At 38.9% G+C, this 21,926-nt stretch overlaps 1 protein-coding gene across 2 annotated transcripts in view; it reads left to right on the top strand.

Moving 5' to 3' along the window:
• The window catches only part of LOC118368611 (sodium/potassium/calcium exchanger 2-like), a 152,941-nt gene extending 131,478 nt beyond the window's left edge, over positions 1-21,463 (top strand). For both annotated transcript variants that reach the window (XM_035752868.2, XM_035752869.2), the window contains 4 exons: positions 6,511-6,645; positions 6,977-7,066; positions 13,746-13,912; positions 18,372-21,463. In XM_035752868.2, the coding sequence (XP_035608761.1) occupies positions 6,511-6,645; positions 6,977-7,066; positions 13,746-13,912; positions 18,372-18,621 (642 nt within the window). In that variant the 3' untranslated portion in view covers positions 18,622-21,463. The remainder of the gene's footprint in view (positions 1-6,510; positions 6,646-6,976; positions 7,067-13,745; positions 13,913-18,371) is intronic.
• The last annotated feature ends 463 nt before the right edge of the window (positions 21,464-21,926 follow it).

Below are 21,926 nucleotides of genomic sequence, written 5' to 3' on the forward strand. Positions count from 1 at the left end.
GCTGGAATATCTACATAGACGTACAGAGGCCCATTATCAGCAACCATCACTCCTGTGTTCCAATGGCATGTGTTAGCTAATTCAAGTTAATCATTTTAACTTCTTGACGCACCCCATCACGTTAGCGGGATCATTTTCATCAACACCCGCTGAATTGCGCCAAATTCAAATAAAATTACTAAACATAATTAATTTGAATGAAATCACAAGTGCAATATAGCAAAACACGCAATCGCTTTTTCAATAGCAGAGGGAGAGACAATGGCTGCCCCCCTCTGTTGCGCAAGCCCCACTCTGAAAAAGTGATTGTCCCGGTTGATATATTATCGATTCCATATTTTAAAAACAATCTGAGGATTGATTATAAAAAACGTTTGACATGTTTCTGGGGACATTACGGATACTATTTGGAATTTCCGTCTGCGACATCATGACCGCTCGAGCATGTGGATTTCTGAACATAACGCGTCATGCGAACACCCAGCTATCCACTGACGCAATGTTATCTTTCTCGCTAATTTTTCAAAATAAAAGCCTGAAACTATGTCTAAAGACTGGTGATACCTTGAGGAAGCGATAGGAAAATGAATCTGGTTGATATCCCTTTAAATAGAGCGAATACAGGCTATGGAACATGGAGCTTTCAAAATAGAAGCCACTTCCTGGTTTGATTTTCCTCAGGTTTTTGCCTGCAACATCAGCTCTGTTATACTCACAGACAATAGTTTGACAGTTATTAAAACTGTGTTTTCTATCCTAATCTGACAGTTATGTGCATATTCTAGTTTCTGGGCCTGAAAAATAGGCCATTTCAAATGGGTACGTTTTTCATCCAAAAAATCAAAATACTTCCCCCTACACTCAACAAGTTAAAAGGCAAATTGATCATTAGAAAACCCTTTTGCAATTATGTTAGCACAGCTGAAGACTGTTGTTCTGATTAAATAAACAATAAAACTGGCGTTCTTTAGACTAGTTGTGTATCTGGAGCATCAGCATTTATGCGTTCGATTACAGGCTCAAAATGGCCAGAAACAAAGTTTCTTCTGAAACTCGTCAGTCTATTCTTGTTCTGAGAAATTAAGGCTATTCCATGTGAGAAATTGTCAAGAAACTTAAGATCTCGTACAACGCTGTGTCCTACTCCCTTCACAGAACAACGCAAACTGGCACTAACCAGAATAGAAAGAGGAGTGGGAGGCCACGGTGCACAACTGAGCAAGAGGACAAGTACATTAGAAGTGTCTAGTTTGAGAAACAGATTCCTCACAAGTCCTCAACTGGCATCTTCATTGAATAGTACCCGCAAAACACCAGTCTCAACGTCAACAGTGAAGAGGTGACTCCGGGATACTGGCCTTCTAGGCAGAGTTCCTCTGTCCAGTGACTGTGTTCTTTTGCCCACTCTTTTATTTTTATTGGCCAGCCTGAGATTAGACTTTTTCTTTGCAAGCACAGCACTTACACATTATGACTGATGATTGGGTGATAAATGATAATGATAAAAAGATTGTGGGGTCTGTTTTGTTAGACTTCAGTGCGGCGTTTGACATTATCGATCATAGTCTGCTGCTGGAAAAACATATGTGTTAATGGCTTTAAACCCCCTGCTATATTATGGATAAAGAGTTAACTGTCTAACAGTACACAGAAGGTGTTATTTATTGGAAGCCTATCCAACATAATCCAAGGCAGCAGCTACTCTTCCAGTTACACCATTTTTAAAACCTTACAATACAAAACTGTAGGACCTGCCTGTAGGACCTGCCATGTTGATAGTGCTGTTTAGCTTCTGTTGTATCAATATGTTTTGACCATGACAGTTTACAGTCCAAGGTTACGCCAAGCAGTTTAGTCACCTCAACATGCTACATTTAGAAGTTATTCATTATTCATGAATGGGGATCCATGATAAATACAAATACAAACCTCAGCTTGAATACCACCACCATGTAAGCAGCTGTGTTGTTGCCGAGCAAAAGACGCGGTGTTAGAAATCTGCACTTCGGGAAAAAATATGTTAGCATTGTCAGAAATGCTAGAAAAAGGTAGCACATTGTTGGTTCTTAATGGACAGAAATGAGCACGAGAGAGCGAATAATTATATATTTAATCAAAACGGTTGACCCTAGAAACTTATTCAGCCCGAAAGGTGGCAAATCTAATGGCCCCTTTATGTACGCTGTAGTCTCGTTCTTATCCGACGCCTAGATATTGAGCTACTTCTGACCAATCATTTTTTTTTCCCCCAATGCTGTTTAAAATCCAGTATGTGGTTCTCGGTAAGGAACGAACAGCTCATGACAAGAAGCTGGGAGTTTGTTTTATACCTCCAGTCCAGTTGATTTGCACATTTTCATCAATATTGGTGTCATGTTGGCTTAGATATAATGTTAGGGAGATTTTAATTTGAGCTGTGAGGATGATAATGTGGGGACGATAATGGATGAATGTCTTTGAGATAAAGAATCCCACACTGGGAGCTGTACTTCAGCATAGTGAGAAGAGAAGTTCTGTGGGATTGATGCAAAGGTGGAAATTACTTCAGCGTGGGTCATTATTGTTGGTAATCTCCCAGCATGCCTGTGGGTGCAATTATACCCCTCTCTCTCCCGCTGCCCACCACCTCAGGATGCGTGAAACTCAAACACACTCACAACAGTAGCACCGGCACGAGCAAGGAGACTTTCCTTGCTTCACTATGCCGTGCCAGGTAAGCAGATGGCACAGCATGCTACCAGAGTGATCAGGCGCTCACTCAAAGTGACAAAGAGGAAGGGAAACAGCCTCACTGGCAAGACCAGAATAAATGGCATTATGACCCATCCCATGGTGAATCCATCCTGTACATCAAGGACATTTTGGTGTATTCAAGCAGAGCCAATGAAATTCAGTTGCACATATTTTTTTAAATGCAGTAAATATCTAACAATCACCCATCAAGATGTAATACCCTTTAATTTTTTTTTTGTCATTATCTTATTCCAGTTCTTCTTCTTATTATTATATATATTTTTTTATATTAAAACATACAATCTACTTGCAGTGAAGCCTCTCAACATCTAACATCTAATCTAACAGACTCCCATCCAGAGCGACCCACAGAAGCAACCACTGTCATCGCCCTACTCAAGGGCTCATCGACAGATCTCCCACAATGTCAATAACGGGGCCTCAAACCAGCGATTGGTCCCTCCACAGTTCCTCAAGAGCTGCCCCTCAACCACCCAAGACCCCCCGTGTGAAATAAAACAATTCTGTTCCCCACCCCCAAGATCCCTTTCCCCAAAGCGCCAACAATCAACAAAATGAACACAATTTAAAAAAAGAAAGACAGGCTGATCAGCCTCAGGCAAGGAAAACAAAAGACATCAAGGACAACAAAAATCATAACAGCAAGGCCAACTGAAGATGTTTGAGTGCATGTATGGCATTATTTACATGTGTTTGTCCCAGTGTATGTGCACGTATATACATTTGAATGAGAGTGTGTTTTTGCATGTGTACAAACACCTAAACTGCATCAGCCTCAGGCAAACAGGCATTAGCTGTAACAACACTGGCCCTCTGTGTCATTCAAACTTACTTGTTATTTTTGGACCTTTTTTTCTTCTTTTATCTTTGATCATCATTCTATCCCTTGGCCAGCAACTGTTATAACTCTTGTTTCTACAAACGTTTACCAAAACATAGATACCAAAGTTAGATCTCATACATCCAAAATCTTTAACAAATGGAGCTGTATTACTCACAAAGGATATGTCATGTTTTTGTTTACATTGGGATTAATTCTTAATGAATCTTAAAGGGTTAATCTACAATTGGTACATCCATTTTAGACTTTTAAATTCATTATACATACCCATTGACTCTTGAAGAATATAACTTATAAATGCATTTTGAGTGTAGTTTTTTGTATTTGTATTTATTAGGGATCCCCATTAGCTACTGCCTCTTCTTGGGGTCCAAACACATTAAGGCACTTACATCACACATAAAACAAAAGGTAAAACATTACATCATTTAACATTATTACACCACTAAATACTGTATCTACAACACAATGTATAATACCACCATACAGCAATATTTCAATGTATGTGTGTGTAGAGTGTCTGTGCTAGCATGTGTTTGTGTATGCGTGTGTCTGTGTCTGTACCTGTCTGTGTGTCACTTCACACTCTCCGCTATTCCATAAGGTGTATTTTTATGTGTTTTTTCAAATCTGATTCTACTGCTTGCATCGGTTACCTGATGTGGAATAGAGTTCCATGTAGTCATGGCTCTATGTAGTATTGTGCGCCTCCCATAGTCTGTTCCGGACTTGGGGATTGTGAAGAGACCTCTGGTGGTATGTCTTGTGGGGTATGGATGGGTGTCATTTTGATCTCATCGATGGTCAGTCCTTCCATCCATGTCTCTGTCTATGAATTTGAGAGTAGTTACATTTCGCCAGACCCATCCCGCAGCTGTTTACCAAAATGGTTCAAAATTTGGTGTTGTTTGAATGGCATATTACCCTGTCAAGTGAACTGTATTACTCACAAAGGATATGTCATGTTTTTGTTAACATTGGGATTAATTATTGATTAATCTTAAAAGGGCAATCTACATATTGGACATATTTAAAGTTGTTAAGCAAAATCAGCTTCACTTCGGATCTTATAATCATCTACAGATATCTTTGCCATCACTGGAAAACCATTAGTCATCCTTCCCCATTCCATAACCCACCAGTCACACTGAAAAATGCTCTGGGCAACAAAAGGGATCCCCTTGATTTTCAGCAATTTTTTATAGTCTTTTTCACACAGGCTTGCCAGTGCTTTGAAATAGATCTTACTGGTTGTTGTCCTCTAAACGTTGATACATTTTTGTATCTACCTAGTTTCTTTTTAAAGTTATTTTTTTGTTTTGAACTCTCTATTATTACGCATTGGGAATGTAGGACAGTCTTAGAATAAACTACGGAAGGAAAGCTGGTGAAATTGAGCCTTGTTGGTAATATGGCCATGCACATCGATCAATTCAGCTGCACCCCATCAGTTTTATGATATATTGATCTATGATCTATTGCTAATAATAGTCATCACCTCAACCCTCATCACTCATACTGTTGCTAAGATTAATAAAATCTATGGGCTAACTATTGTTTGCTCTAAAAAGAGAGGAAATGTTACCTTCAGCAAACTATTTTCACAAATTCAAACTTTGAGGTGCACGAAAACCAAACTCAACTTATGATTATATTTTGTAATATAAATGAGTTGATGGTTTCAACAAATTATTTCTACATGTTTCTAATTCACCACCTCAGAAAGTACACACCCCCTGACTTGTTTCTTAAATTTTGTCTGAAGTCAATAAAGTATTCAACCCCTTTGTTATGGCAAGTCTAAATAAGTTCAAGAATAAAAATGTGCTTGATAAGTCACATAATAAGTTGCATGGACTCACTCTGTGTGCAATAACAGTGTTAAATATGATGTTTGAGTGACTACTTCATCTCTGTACCCCACACATTCAATTATCTGTAAGGTCGCTCAGTTGAGCAGTGAATTTCAATCATAGATTCAACCACAAGGACCAGGTATGTTTTCCAATGCCTCGCAAAGAAGGTAGACAGGTAAAAAAAGCAGACATTGAATACCCCTTTGAGCATGGTGAAGTTATTAATTACACTTTGGATGGGGTATCAATACACCCAGTCACTACAAAGATACAGGCGGTCCTTCCTAACCGGAGAGTTGCCGGAGAGGAAGAAAATCGCTCATTGTGAGAAGGCTGTGAGATATCCAAATTATTCTTCCCTCAAGACTCAAAGTATACAGAAATTAAACCCTCCAAACCTTTCTTTGCAATAATGTCACCTACACAGCGATGCAGACTCTTATCTTCCGAAGTTGAGGTCTCTCACCTGTTTGGTATTCAGATGACCACACTGAGGGTCCAGCAGTCCAGACATGTCATAGTACCTGATAAGTAGAGTGTCGGACTCCTCCAGGATTGGAGCAATCTTCCCAATCTCTGTCATCAAACACCACTCTCTTAAGGTCACTGAGAGTGAGGGCATGCTGACCAACTCTATCATCAATTCCTAAGGCCTTTAGTTGTCAATGTTATTTATCATCAAAATCGTCATAATAATATTCTCCCACCAGAAAATATTTTTGCTTATTGAATAGAGTTCAAGTGGTGATGAAATAAATCACAAGAGCCTTTGTTTCAATCACAGTCCAGGTGCCCATGGATGTGCCTGACTTGACTCCCTGAACATTTTGTAAAACTGTGTATTGTAGAGCTTCAAGATGGCTGACCCTGACTGCACCACATGACCCATTTAAATTATTTTTGAGCACAGATTTCTCCAAACCAATGTATCCATTCTGCGAGTTTCTCTTTTCTTTGAAGCTATTACATTATTTCCATTCACCTGCAACAAGAACTCAGATGTGTGAGTGATTTTTGAATTTTGAAACTGTATCCATACTGAAAGCTCTCTCTTCTTAGGCTGAGGATGAGGAGGATGAGGACCAGCCTCTGAGCCTGTCCTGGCCAGACACCATGCGCAAGCGTTTCACCTACCTCTTAATCATGCCCATCATCTTCCCTCTGTGGCTAACACTGCCCGATGTCAGGAAACCAGTAAGTGCTTCCCGTCCATTTCTATCTCTTACTGTTCCAGTTTGTCAGATAGAGAATTAGAAATGTGTCCCAAATGGCACCATATTCCCTATGTAGTGCACTACACCCTATGGGCCTTGGTCAAAGCTAGTATAGGGAATAGGGTGCCATTTGTGACACAGAAATAGAGAAAGACTGTTTGATATGAACTGTATCTGTTTACTTATTTTTCTATAACTGGTAATTGTGTGATGTGTTATTTGCTGTACCTGTATACCATAGTATTGAGGCTTCATTTCTGTCATTTCCATCTTCATAGTAACTATATATTTTTCCTCCTTTTGTCTAACAGACTGCAAAGAAGTTCTTTCCCATCTCATTTCTGGGCTCTATATGTTGGATTGCTGGATTCTCCTACTTAATGGTGTGGTGGGCTCACCAGGTACGTGGGGAACAGTGGAGGCTAAAATAATTGAACCGTTTTTCACACTACTGAGCCTTACCGAACCAAGCAAGCTGTAATAAGCTGATCTGGCTATTCATAGGGCTGTGGCAGGTATAACATTTTGTCAGCCCGTGGTTGTCAAGCAAATAACTGCCGGTCTCACAGTAATTGACTGTTAATTAATATAAACAAGTTTAGCATCTCCTGGCTTCCACACATAGCCTACAAGCCACTGATGCAGAACTTTGTAACTTCTACGTTTTAAAAAAGTCATATAAATCAATTTAATATGGCCTACACCTTCACATTAAATCCATGATTTATTTTAGACAGTTCTAAAGAACCATGATATGAAGAAAATGTACTCTATTTCAGAAGAAATAGCCTTCCTCGTGTTAGGCCCTGATATGGCTATGCCATACAGCTGTGAACTACGCTATTTAATTTAGCTGACAGGATTTTCTTAGAATTAGGAGGTATTAAAGTATGAAGAATACAATTGAACATGGCTTAATAAAATAGAAAGGATATTTTCTCCAAATGATTTCATAGGAAATGAGCACCTTCGGCTTTTCCTGTGTTGAGCGGTTAACAAAGAAACTGGTCCCGCTATATGCTTAATTTAGAGTTATTTATGGAACTTTAGTTGTGTTTGGATTTTGTATCAATTCTAAGGCTGCATGATGGGACTCTAATGATGATTTGAAAAAAAAATATCATGAAAGGCATGAGCTCTAATTTGTTTCTTGTGCAAGCTGCACACACTTCATCAGTCTCTCATTCACAATTTGACAAGCACTTGATAATATTCACCAGACCTTATTAGCCAATGCCCGTCAAGTGATTGGGTCCTTCTCACAGGCATTTCAGCTAAAAAGTAGGCTACAAGTAAATGAAGACAGACACATTGGGGACAAAACTGCGCGCGTTCCTTTTATTGAATTCCGAGGCAAATATTAAAGATGTTAGAACTGTCAACGTTTAGCCTACTTTTCGTCAGCCAGCAAGTTATCCTGCCTCTTGTCCATCCTTAAAGGGTTCTCCTAATCCTGTTCGAGTGGGCGGATTTCCTCATCTTTCTTGCCAGCCATGATTTTGGGCAGCTCCATGGTAAGAAATGTCACTGTTCCTGGTGCAAAAACACTGCTGTCCTGGAGCTCCAGTAAATTATATTACTAAGCTGCTCCAGAATGTTCTACGCCAGGATATGGAAATCAATTCTATTGTAGTCCATGTCTGTTTTAATGATATGTGACTAACCACCTGGATTTGGTCTTATGTAGCAAAATTTGAAATTGTGTTTCTGACTTTGGATAAAAGTAGAGACTCGGAGCAACATAATGGTATATCATAAACTGCATTTTTGAGGAACAATGGGAAAGTAATTTTGTTTTGAATGTTGATAAACTTGTAAACCCACTTTTGAGAAAATGGCCTTTGAATGTTTTGGTATTGTAACGGTTTTCTAGTTGTGGTGAAGGAGAGTCGGACCAAACTGCAGCGTGTAGATTGCGATCCATGTTTAATCAAACAAACGTAACACGAATCAATACAAAACACTACAAAAACAATAAACGTAACGAAAACCGAAAACAGCCTATACTTGTGTCAACTAACACAGAACAAGGACATCAGGACACTAAGGACAATCACCCACAACACAACCAAAGAATATGGCTGCCTAAATATGGTTCCCAATCAGAGACAATGATAAACACCTGCCTCTGATTGAGAACCACTTCAGACAGCCATAGACTTACCTAGAACACCCCACTAAGCTACAATCCCACTACATACACACCACATACAAAAACCCACGTCACACCCTGGCCTGACCAAATAAATGAAGATAAACACAAAATACTTCGACCAGGGCATGACAGGTATCTAATGAAGAGCTTACACAAATGAATGATGATTGGCTAAATTAAATTGCTGATAAAAAGATTGCGGGAGCTGTTTTGTAAGACTTCAGTGCAGCTTTTGAAATTATCGATCCCAGTCTGCTGCTGAAAAAACATCTGTGTCATGGCTTTACACTCCCTGCTATATTGTTGATAAAGAGTTACCTGTCTAACATAACACAGAGGTTGTTCTTTAATGGAAGACTCCAACATTATCCAGGTAGAATCAGGAATTCCCCAGGGCAGCTGTCTAGGCCCCTTACTTTTTTCAATCTATACCAATGACATGCCACTGGCTTTGAGTAAAGCCACTTTGTATGTGGATGACTCAACACTATACAGGTCAGCTACTACAGCGAATAAAATCACTGCAACACTTATTAACAAAGAGCTGCAGTCAGTCAGTTGGGGTGACTGCAGCTGGTCATGGTCAAAACATGTTGATACAACAGTAGTAAAGATGGGGAGAAGTCTATCAACAAGGCAAGTCCTACAGGCCCTAGTTCTGTCGCACCTGGACTACTGTTCAGTCATGTGGTCAGGTGCCACAAAGAAGGACCTCAGAAAATTACAATTGGCTCAGAACAGGGCAGCATGCATGGCTGGCCCATAAATGAACACAGAGAGCTGACATGAATAATATGCATATAAATCTGTCATGACTCAAAGTGGAGGAGAGATTGACTTCATCACTACTTGTTTTTGTAAGAAGTGTTGACATGCTGAATTGCACCGAGGTGTCTGTTTAACCCGTGTGTTGTCTTAAGGGTAAAAAATGACCCACCACTATATTTAACAGCAGACAAAAACCCTTAAATTATATTTTTTCAACATGAAATTTGATGACTTTTCCTAGAATGACCCCAACATTAGAAAAAGTGAATCATCGCTTTTGTTCATACTTCCATGAAAGCTGTACACCACCAGGGTCATTTTTGACCCGGCAGTTATAAAATCATTTTTTAATCATCAACCATCAACCATGGTTGGCACAGTTAGAAAGAACAAGCCTGAGCTCCCCCTGCAGTCCTCGCAACAAGGGGGAGAGAGGCCTTTTCATCAAAGTTTGCCTTCACCCCCACCACCACTCTAGTTTCTAACCTTCCAGAGAGGAACAAAAATCTGGTCCTCCTGAGCAAACTACACAATCAGTGATGGGGAGGACAGGAAGCCGTCATCCTGGACTACAATCACGATAAAGGAGACATGGACAACCTGAACAAGGTGATTGGAACTTAGAGCTGCAGGAGGATGACTGCCCGCTGGCCTCTGGTCATCTTCCATAACATCATTGATGTGTAGTCATACAATGCCTTCGTGATATGGAACAAGATCAACCCTAACCTGATGCCTGATAAGCGGAACAAGAGGATGGTATTCCTGGAGCAGCTGGGAAAGGCACTTGTAACCCCAAACATTCAAAGAAAGTAGTGCCTCCCCCACACAGCAACCACTGCAGCGCTTGTGAAAGCTGTTCCCGAGGCTGAATCTTGTCCTGATCTACCCAAGGCTGCAGCTGGGGCAGGCAAGAGGAGAACATGCCAATTCTGCCCCCAAAGAAGGACTGTAAAACCAATACTATGTGCTGCACATGAGAAATACATCTGCAAAGTCCATGCACACACACTTACATACTGTCCTACATGTGCTAATTAAAGTTGATTGATTTATGTTCTTCACGTTTTTGTTTTGTATCTATAATCGTATTTTATTCTTATTTATTGTTGTTGTTTATACACCTTGTGGGTGGGGGCAATGGTTAAAAAATAGGAGAAGAATAGTATTTTGTAGTTGAATTCCTCATTGTAGAGTATAGAGTATATAAGAATATCACTGTTGCCAAAAAGGTTCAAGGCTGTTATTGTTTCCCTTCAATAAAATGCATTCAAAACTACTTTCTGCACATATCTTCTACTTTCTTTGGCTATACAAGTGCTATATCTTGCTAAAACATTTATGTTTACACTTATGCAGTACCTTTAGCAATAATAATAATAATAATAATAATAATAATTAACTTCTACTTTAATAAAGAAAAAAATTATGACTAGTGTGTTGTAATAAAAGCGAGTCGTGTACACTGATTAAATGCAGTCTTTCTGCATTGTGAAGAGGGAAATCCCAGATATTCACAAAGTTTGTGATGAATGACCGGTTGTTTCTTCATGCAAAAAAGATTTGGAGTTTAAATTTCAATTAAGCTGCTTTATTTTAGGGGTTTAGTGAAGGTGGATCATGTTTTACCCTTAGGACAAGGGAAGTATACAGAATGTTAAGACTACACAAGGGTTAAACTACTAACACACAGTTCAGACACCCATGCATACTCCACAAGATATGCCACAAGAAGTCTCTTCACAATCCCCAATTCAAGAATAGACTATGGGAGGTGCACAGTACTACGCGGGGCCATGGCTACATGGAACTCTATTCTACATCGGGTAACTCATGCAAGCAGTAGGATCAGATTTAAAAGACGGTTAAAATACACCTTATTGAAGAACGGGGACCGTGAAGAAACACACAGGCACAGACACCCGTTTGCACATATGAATGGATTTTCTATTTGTAGATTGGCCTTGGCAGCAGCTAATGGGGATCCTTAATAAATATAAATGAGTAGGTCTAACAAACAGCAAAAGCACTAGCCTATGTCAATCTACTGTCTCCCATAGTACAAAAGTTGAACTATTCTATTGGTCAACTTGTCCTTCTGTGCAATAAATAAATATTTCAAACATACTCTGGGACAGTTGTGGGATGCGATAGATCCCAAATTAATAAAACCATACCATAAAAAAACTTTCAAAAGCAATGAGGCTGATGTAACAGATAAGAACATTTAGCTTAAAATGTTAATAAACTATTAAGCTATACATTAAGTGTGCCCTCAGGCCCATACTCGACTACCACATATCTACAACACAAAATCCATGTGTACGTGTGTGCATAGTGTGTATGTTATTGTGTGTTTGTATGCATGTGTCTGTGCCTATGTTTGTGTTGCTTCACAGCCCCTGCTGTTCTATAATCAAATTTTACTGCTTGTATGAGTTACTTGATGAGGAATAGAGTTCTATGTAGTTATGGTTCTATGTAGTACTGTGCGCCTCCCATAGTCTGTTCTGGACTGGGACTGTGAAGAGACCTCTAGTGGCATGTCTTGTGGGGTGTGCATGGGTTTCTGAGCTCTGTGCCAGCTGTTCAAACAGACAGCTTGGTGCATTCAACACCTCTCACAAATACAAATAGTATCTCTCCTCCACTTTGAGCTCGGAGAGATTGACATGCATATTATTAATGTTAGCGCTCTGTGTACATCTAAGGGCCCGCCATGCTGCCCTGTTCTGAGCCAATTGCAATTTTCTTAAGTCCCTCTGTGGCACCTGACCACATGACTGAACAGTAGTCCAGGTGCAACAAAACTAGGGCCTGTAGAACTTGCCTTGTTGATAGTGATGTTAAGAAGGCAGAGCAGCGCTTTATTAGAGACAGACTTCTCCCCATCTTAGCTACTGTTGCATCATCAACATGTTTTGACCATGACAGTTTACAATCCAGGGTTACTCCAAGCAGTTTAGTCACATCAACTTGCTCAATTTCCACATGATTAATTACAAGATTTAGTTGAGGTTTAGGATTTAGTGAATGATTTGTCCCAAATACAATTATTTTAGTTTTTTTGAAATATTTAGGACTAACTTATTCCTTGCCACCCATTCTGAAATTAACTACAGCTCTTTGTTAAGTGTTGCAGTCATTTCAGTCACTGTAGTAGCTGACGTGTATAGTTTTGAGTCATCCGCATTCATCTGTGGCTCAGTTGGTAGAGCATGGCGCTTGTAACGCCAGGGTAGTGGGTTCGATTCCCGGGACCACCCATACGTAGAATGTATGCACACATGACTGTAAGTCGCTTTGGATAAAAGCGTCAGCTAAATGGCATATATTATTATTATATTATAGACACACTGGCTCTACTCAAAAGTAAAGACTGAAAAAAACCTGTAGAAATGTTGCGCAACATGAGCTCATGGGCTCTCTTGAAGTGTTTGATTAGATTTTCGATTCCATTTGCATTGATGTCAGAGTGACAAGAGAGCGCTTAGGACCAGGCAATTAGCACATTTGCTAATAAGCATTAGAGCTTGAAGCAGCATAATTACCGTGACTAAACGGTCACTTGGAATTTGACTTCCGTCATGATTCGTGACCGCCGTTGTGGCGGTAATGAGGTCACCGTAACAGCCCTAGTTATCCATACACCATAGCTGCTGATAAATGCAGGATGGTTCAGTATTACATTTTGTGAAATCATGTTACCTTTTGTGAAGACACTAAACCACGTCCTCACACAGAACAACACACAAGCATGTTTTCAAGCAAGTGGGTAATTAGAAAAGTAGCAGGATATTCGGAGGGTTAGAATGCTGTGGGATTGTTATTAGCAGCCTTCTGTGAAATGTATTCAGGCCTGGATTCAAGACCTGGATGTCATTCAAAGCTAGACAGCACCAAATAGTCAGAGTGCCAAAGTATCTCCTGTCCCCGAATACTGGGATTTTCTCCTCATGCATGTTAACAGAATGGAAAAAAAACACATATATATATATATATATATATATATATATATATATATATATATATATATATATATATATATATATAATGTCCAAAGTATAGCTCACTTTCATTCCTTTACTCTACCCCTCAGCGAAGAAAACAAATATTTAGTTTTATTTACCCAATTTATTTATCTTTTCTATCTACAGGTTGGAGAGACCATTGGGATTACAGAAGAGATCATGGGCTTGACTATATTAGCAGCTGGTACCTCCATTCCTGACCTAATCACCAGTGTCATTGTTGCACGGAAGGGGCTGGGAGACATGGCTGTGTCCAGCTCTGTGGGCTCCAACATCTTTGACATCACTGTTGGGTACGCTAATATCATCAGTACTGTGACCACTATTCTATTGAATTACTAATTTATTTTAATATCTGTTAGTTTCACATTTTGAAAGATAAAATTATTCTCACAGTGCTGGGGGAAGTTTTTACATATTACATAGTAACAGTCAAATTACTTTGTTCTTATCCAATAGTGAGTTTGGGATTCGCTAAAACCACAATAATTACACTTGGATACCATTTTCATAACAATTATTTCCATCTATATGATAAATGCTTGCCAGATATATGATGTAAAAATTAATTGAACTTTGTTTTATTCTCTAATTCGTTTGATTGAATAAGGTTTGCCCATGGGTGACATGGAAGTTCCCACAAAAAAAACACATCTAGTTGTCAAGGTGTTACCTGAACTTAAAATGTTTAGTTGGATCAAACCTAGCTCCAACATGAGAAAAGGTAGGGAAAAATTCTGTCAACTTAAAATGATGTGTTTGCTCAATTTGCCTCATATGTTCATTCAACTAGATTTTTAATATTTTTATATCTTACCTAAAAAATGCCTGTGGAACTAGTTACACACACAGTGCTGTTAACATACAATGTTTTCAACTTATATATTTGACGCACATGCTTACATTGTGCATGTTAATTTATACAGTAATTGTTATTTAACATGTCTTCAATTGGGATTTGAACTCACAACCTCTAGGTTCATAGCTTTCCGATCTTCCTTCTACGCCACCCTGTCTGTGTCAATTATCAGTTAATCAGACAATTTTTTCATAATTGATTTACTTATTTAAGCTATTTTAGGTTTTTCTGTATAGTTCTCTAATGTTGGTGGGGCATACTACTCTGTTTTAATGCTGCTCCTTAATCACTGTGTTAAATAAAATATGTTTTCTTGAGTGTACTTATAACAGAGCCGAGATTTACGTTGAAGTGCAACGTTTAGCAATACTGTTGAGATCAGTTACCTGCCCTTTTCCATGACATAGTCCATCCAGGTGAAAGCTATTATCCTTTATTGATGTCCCATGTTAACCCCACTTCATTAGTTTAGATGAAGGGGAAGAGGCACATTAAAGAAAGATTTTCAAGCCTTGAGACAATTGAGACATGGTTTCCGTGTATGGGTGCTATTCAGAGGGCAAATGGACAAGACAAAATATTTACAGTGCCTTCAGAAAGTATTTAATACTTTAATACTTTTGCTGTGTTACAGCCTGAATTTGAAATTGATTAAATTGAGATGTTTTTGTCACGGGCTTACACACAATACCCAATAATGACATAGTGTAATTCTTTTTTTTTATGTTCCAAATGTATTCAAATCTGAAATGTCAATAAGTATTCAACCCCTTTGTTATGGCAAACCTAAATAAGTTCAGGAGTAAAAGTTTGCTTAACAAGTCACATAATAACTTACATAGAATCACTCATTGTGCAATAACAGTGTTAACCATAATTGTTGAATGACTCTACCTCACCTCTATACCCCACCTATACAATTATATGTATGGTTCCTCAGTCGAACAGTGAATTTCAAACACAGATTCAACCAAAAAAACAGGGAGGTTCTTCCTCAAAGAAGAGCACCTATTGGTAGATGAGTAAAAAAAGCAGACATTGAATATCCCTTTGAGCATGGTGTAGTTATTAATTAATTACACATTGGATGGTGTATCAAGCCACACAGTCACGACAAAGATACAGGCATCCTTCCCAACTCAGTTTCCAGCGAGGAAGGAAACAGCTCAGGGATTTCACCATGAAGCCAATGGTGACTTTAAAACAATTACAGATTTTAATGGCTGTGATAGGAGAAAACTGAGGATGGATCACATGCATACACACATACACATGATAACATACGCATACATATATATATTTTCCAATTGGTAGTTACAGTTTTGTCCCATCGCTGCAACTCCCGTACAGACTCGGGAGAGGCGAAGGTCGAGAGCCATGCGTCCTCTGCAGTGGCAATTTTAGCATGTAAATCTTGGTGGTCAAAAAAAAGTGAGATGCATGCCAGCAAAGCCACCAAACAATACATGAATTGCACTCAAACGGTGCCCACAAACGACCTACATAAAGCTGTCCCAACAGCAGTCCAAACATCTTACTACTGCTACACCTGGCTATCATCGGAGCCTTGTCTGGCAGCAAACCAGTTCATTCAGCCTCATTTACTGCATTTTAAAAATATATTGCTGATATGGCTGACTTGCTTAAACAAATGTGGTTTTTAATGACAATTGAGATGTACAAACTATGGCATAAGGGGACGACAAGTGGATAAGAGGCAAGCCGAGCTAGGACGGATGTAGGCAATATAACTATTTGTTTAGCACTTTTGAAATGTACAGCAACAGGATTCAGAACATGGGCTGTTCTTACAGTGTTCTCACTGTACACCAAGTCATAACCATAGGATAAATAAAGGGGGCATATAAGCAGACATGGAAAGCTCTTACGATATTGGATGGTAAACCTTTCTCTAAAACAGGTTATAGGCTACATGTGCATCACCAAGTCAGAACAGTAGGCCAAATTAAGAGAGGCAAATAGACCAAATTATTAGAGTGAGGCTCATGGACTTCTAACACCTTACTACACAACATACACCTAGTATTACTTTCTTAGCTACAGTATACATATCTTTATGTTTAGACTCACCTTGTTGTGCTGTGCTCCCTTGAACAGGAATGTGGCTATTTTCCCAGTCGGAGCTGGTTTAATCCCGACTTCCCAGTTGTCTTGAATTCACTGAAGTCAGGTTTTCGCAGTTCCAAGTTAACAGTTGTTTTGAGCGCGGCACAAATCATGCTTCATTGACAGCATGGCCAATGTTGAATGTTTATCATTTTACACTTGTAAAAGAGCCCCTTAATCCCAGATTTGGGACCACACAGCCACTCCACTGAATAGCAGGCTAGTGATTGCTTTGCAATGCTTGCAGTTAACATTAGGCACTGTCACTGATTCCTTCCATTGTTGAATTTCTGATTTCCAGCTCGTGTAATGTTTATGTCCAATGGCCGATGAGCACCGATACGTTTTATCTATAATTTCTCTTCATTATTTCTCTTCATATGACAAGGATTTTCAAGTAGATTGTTGACTTGATTCAGGATGATGACTGCTAGCTATAATTTTGAAAGTATGATGTTGACATCATCAGTCCAACCAACTGTAATGTGATTTGTCGTCATTTTATCTGTGGCCAATGACCTTGAGCCCTCTTGGATGGGCACTTCTAATGTAACTCTATGGCAGCACCCAAGTGGCTAGAATTTTCTCCCCTTAGACTTGCGGTGATGTATTGTCCCCATGAGTGACTGAGCCAATCACGGCGCAACGCTCCGTATCTTCTGCTGGCTTGCCCCGCCACCACAGAAATAACTGAGCGAGGCTGAAACACCGACATTTTGGAGCTGCCTTACTCAAGAAAATAAAAAAGAAACCATGTTTGTATGCAGCTTTATTAACACAATGATATATATACATTTCTTTACATTGTTAGCAAATTGATATGTGACACGTATTGACAGTGGTCCTGCGTCAAGAAGCCGCACTGCTTCTTGACACACTGCTTAACCCGGAAGCCAGCCGCACCAATGTGTCGGGAAAAACACTGTACACCTGATGTCCATGTGCATGCGCTCGGACAAGGACATCCCGGCCGGCCAAACCCTCCCCTAACCAGGACGATGTTGGGCCAATTGTGCGTCGCTTCATGGGTCTCCCGGTCATGGCCGGCTGCGACACAGCCCAGGATTGAACCCTGATCTGTAAGCACTGCAGTGCCTTAGACCGCTGTGCCACTCAGGAGGCCCCAACAATTAACTTTTTGTCCTGAATACAAAGTTTGGGGCAAATCCAATACAACACATTATTGAGTACCTCTCTCGATATTTTCAAGCATAGTGTTGGCTGCATCATGTTAAGGGTATGCTTGAAATCGTTAAGGACTGGGGAGTTTTTCAGGATAAAAATAAACTGAATGGAGCTAGGCACAGACAAAATCCTAGAGGAAAATCTGTTTCCGTCTGCTTTCCACCAGACACTGGGAGATTTCAGCAGGACTATAACTTAAAACACAAGGCTAAATATACACTGGAGTTGCTTACCAAGAAGATAGTGAATGTTCCTGATTGGCCAGGTTACATTTTTGACTTAAATATACTTGAAAATATATGGCAAGACCTGAAAATGGTTGTCTAGCAATGATCAACAACTAATTTGACAGAGCTCAAGGAATTTTGAAAAGAATAATCGGCAAATGTTGCACAATCCAGGTGTGGAAAGTTCTTAAAGACCCAGATGGACTCAAAGGTGCTTCTACAAAGTAGTGACTCAGAGGAGTGAATGTACATATGCAAATAAGATATTTCTGTAATTAATTTTCAAGACATTTGCAAAAATTCCTAAAAACATGTTTTCACTCTGTGTGTGTGTGTTTATTTTGTGTGTTTCAGCCTGCCGTTCCCATGGCTCCTCTGGTCCATCATCAACAACATGCAGCCTGTGGCGGTGAGTTCTAACGGGCTGTTCTGCGCCATTGTGCTGCTCTTCCTCATGCTCATCTTTGTCATTATCTCAATTGCTGCCTGCAAGTGGCGGATGAGCAAGCTGCTGGGCTTCATCATGTTCGTGCTCTACTTAGTGTTCCTGGTGGTCAGCGTTATGCTGGAAGACAAAATCATCGCCTGCCCTATATCCATTTGAAAATCCTCTCCCTCCACTCCTGCCAGAAAGCATTCACCCCTAACACAAGATTTAAGAAGCATGGGGATGGGATGGAGGAAAGACTCCTACAAGAATGAGGCCGCAAGATATGGCTCAGCGGATTCATTGGTCGGAAGTAGATAATTATTTTTTTTTTTTTTTGTGTGCGTGTAGATGGCTGGGGGTTTACATTTTTGGGGGGATGGTGGGTGGTGTATTAGCCAGGTAGAGGAACAACTATGCCATCTTATGCATGCCACCTGTTTTACTAGATCAGTTGATTCTGGACTACTCCTAGCAGATTGAGGATTCTGACCTCCTGTGGACTTTGAGGTCAGGAAGTACACAAGAGACTTCTGACAAAGCTGGCTGAGCTTGGCACAACAGACCAGTGTTGCCACAATATTGTTCTCAGCTTCAGAATTGATTGTAAAAAAAATAATTCAAATAACACTTTGGATGACCCTCTGACTTCACTGACTGACTCGATGACTTCACTCAACTTGTCACTCCAGTGTGTGTTGTTTTAGTGAGTTTGATGATGAGCAACCCTTGGATGAAGGGATGTTGCTGATGCTACACACAAAGCATTGGTTTTACATAAGACTAAAATGTGATTTTGAGCCATAAACTTCTCCTCTCTTGTGTACTTAGTGACCAAGCATCAAAAGATGAAACAGTCCAAGCAGTTTTGCATGCAGAGCTGGAGATAGGAACAGATTTCTCCTAATTCATCTTGTGTTCTGTCCAAAAGCTCAAACTTTACATCCCCCCCCTTCCAGATGTCATTGCTCACCATGTCTCTTTGATTGACACACTAGCTATAATTACTGAAATAGGAGTAGCGTCAGTTGTACTGTCGCAGTAATATGTACTGTAGGTGGACTCTTCCTGGGTCTTGATAGGCCTACTGATTATCTTATCCTCTTCTCCACCTGCCATTGGACATAAGAGTTCATAATGTACAGAGCTTGCCATTCTTCACACGCCAATTAAACTCTACTGGAAAATGTTGACTTGGAACCCAATTCAATCAATTTGCAGAAAAGGAAAACCGCACCACGTTTGACCCAATGTTTACTCTGCAAAGGACAGATGTGGTCACACATCAATATCCAATGACTACGGACCTTATTCAGAGTTGAGATACGCGAATGCAACTGGTAATTTTGCATGAATCATTCATTCACATCTCAATTTAGAATAACGGCAACAGTCTGCAAGAAGAAGAGTTTCTGAGTGAAACCACAGGGTAGTTTTCCTTTATCTGCACATGATTGAATCAGCCTTAACTGTAGCATCTCAGAATATATAATAGCTTACAATGTTATTCATTCTGAATAAGCAAAGCATGTGTAAACTCAGATAGGACACTCATAACCAATATGTCTATGTCAAAATAAGGTAGTAGATAAAAGAACTGGCACTCAATGTTTGAAAGAATCATACAATGATCTATTTAGATTAGTCAATGTTTAGCACACTCTTGAAATTAAGACTTGAATATTCAGGCTCCTAGAGAAGTTTATAGTAGGAGGGAAATGCATGATGAAAAATATCAGGCTGAATTGTGTTATACCTGTGAGAATTTTCTCAAAAAATAATGAATTCTCAAATATTTAACATTTCGCTATTTCTTTAACACAATAGTATTAGGCTTCTATGTACAAAATTGTCAACAAATATGTGTGGTTAATATCTATCAACCTTGTGCAATTTATTTTCAATTGAAAGGTGTTTTTGTCTGCATATATGCAGTCTGTATACTCTCTGTATACAGTAATAGCAAATCAACGGAGGTTATATTACCAGTATTTTGCAGCAAACTGAAACATGCACACAGAATTATTGAATTATGTATCAAGTTAGCAATTCTCATGCAGTCATTTTCACAGTCACCCACGCTGTACTTCAAGTTAGTGTTCCTTCTTTTTATAACAAATTAACCATCGAGTGACTTTTACGAAGAAGTATCAATCAACAGTAGTGACCATGATCCTCACACAAAAATCTGCAAAAAGCCATTTTTGTTTTGTTTATACAGCAAAGTGATTAGATAACACAACATATAACAGCATTACCTTACGTCTTTGGTTTTGAATTCAAATCCACTCAGAGGTAAAAGCCTATTCTGGCAAAGAGCCTCCTCACAAGAAACAGTCAACTTCTAGGAACATGGATATCACAAAACCAACAGCAATATACTGTATGTACTGTATGTGTCAGGGTCAATTATTTTATATATATATATATATATATATTATTTTTTTTTAATGAAATTCCACTTTCTATGTATTTATTTAAGCTTTATTTACATGGTGAAGAATTAGATGGGGAAGACAGGCAAGGAAGAGATAAAGTCTGCTGGGGTGCGGCAGGGATTAAATCCACGACTGTCAGCACTTGTGCATTCTGGGAGTATTATCATTGGACCACAGTGTCCAATTAAATTGCAAAATTGTATTGGTCACACCCCACAGGAAGCAGAATTTATAAGGTGAATGCACCAATTTGTAAGTCGCTCTGGATAAGAGCGTCTGCTAAATGACTTAAATGTAATGTAAATGTAAATGTAATTTGAATTAAATTTGAAATAACTAAAATAGAATTGAATTCTATCAAATTTAAATGGATAATCTATTCTACACATCCCTATAAAATATATTTATTTTGACATGGTTACCAATACTTTTCAAATAAGCTTGATTACAACTCATAGTTCTCAAACATTATTATTTATTTTTTTTGTCAAGAGATGTTAACACTGTTGTCCACTGACATTCTGGAGTATTTGAACTAATGCATTTTGGGAAAAAAATGTTTTCTGATATTTAACATATAAATTCATTATGAATTACTATAGACAACCTGACATATGATTAAAACATTTCAATTGTTTAAAATTTTGTAGGTTGTCTATAGTATTTAACATGTAAAATAATGATGAATTTACTATAGACAACCTACAAAAAAGTAAAAGTTAAGCAATTGAAATGTTTTAATCATGTCAGGTTGTCTATAGTAATTCATAATGAATTCATATGTTAAATATCAGAAAAAAATATTTTTCCAGAATGCATTAGTTCAAATACTCTAGAATGTCAGTGAACAACAAAATGTTAACATCTCTTGACAAAAATACAACAAAAATACTGTTTGTGAACTTAGAGTTGTAATTAAGCTTATTTGAAAATGAATCTGTATTCTTTGCTGTAATAAGTGGCAGGTGCTTTTGGTAAAATATTTGTCAAAGAAATTAGACTTTAATGTTTCATCGCAGTTGAATTTCTTTGAATTGCTTTGAA

Source organism: Oncorhynchus keta, chromosome 35 (genome assembly GCF_023373465.1).
Source record: "Oncorhynchus keta strain PuntledgeMale-10-30-2019 chromosome 35, Oket_V2, whole genome shotgun sequence".
NCBI classification, from domain to species: domain Eukaryota; kingdom Metazoa; phylum Chordata; class Actinopteri; order Salmoniformes; family Salmonidae; genus Oncorhynchus; species Oncorhynchus keta.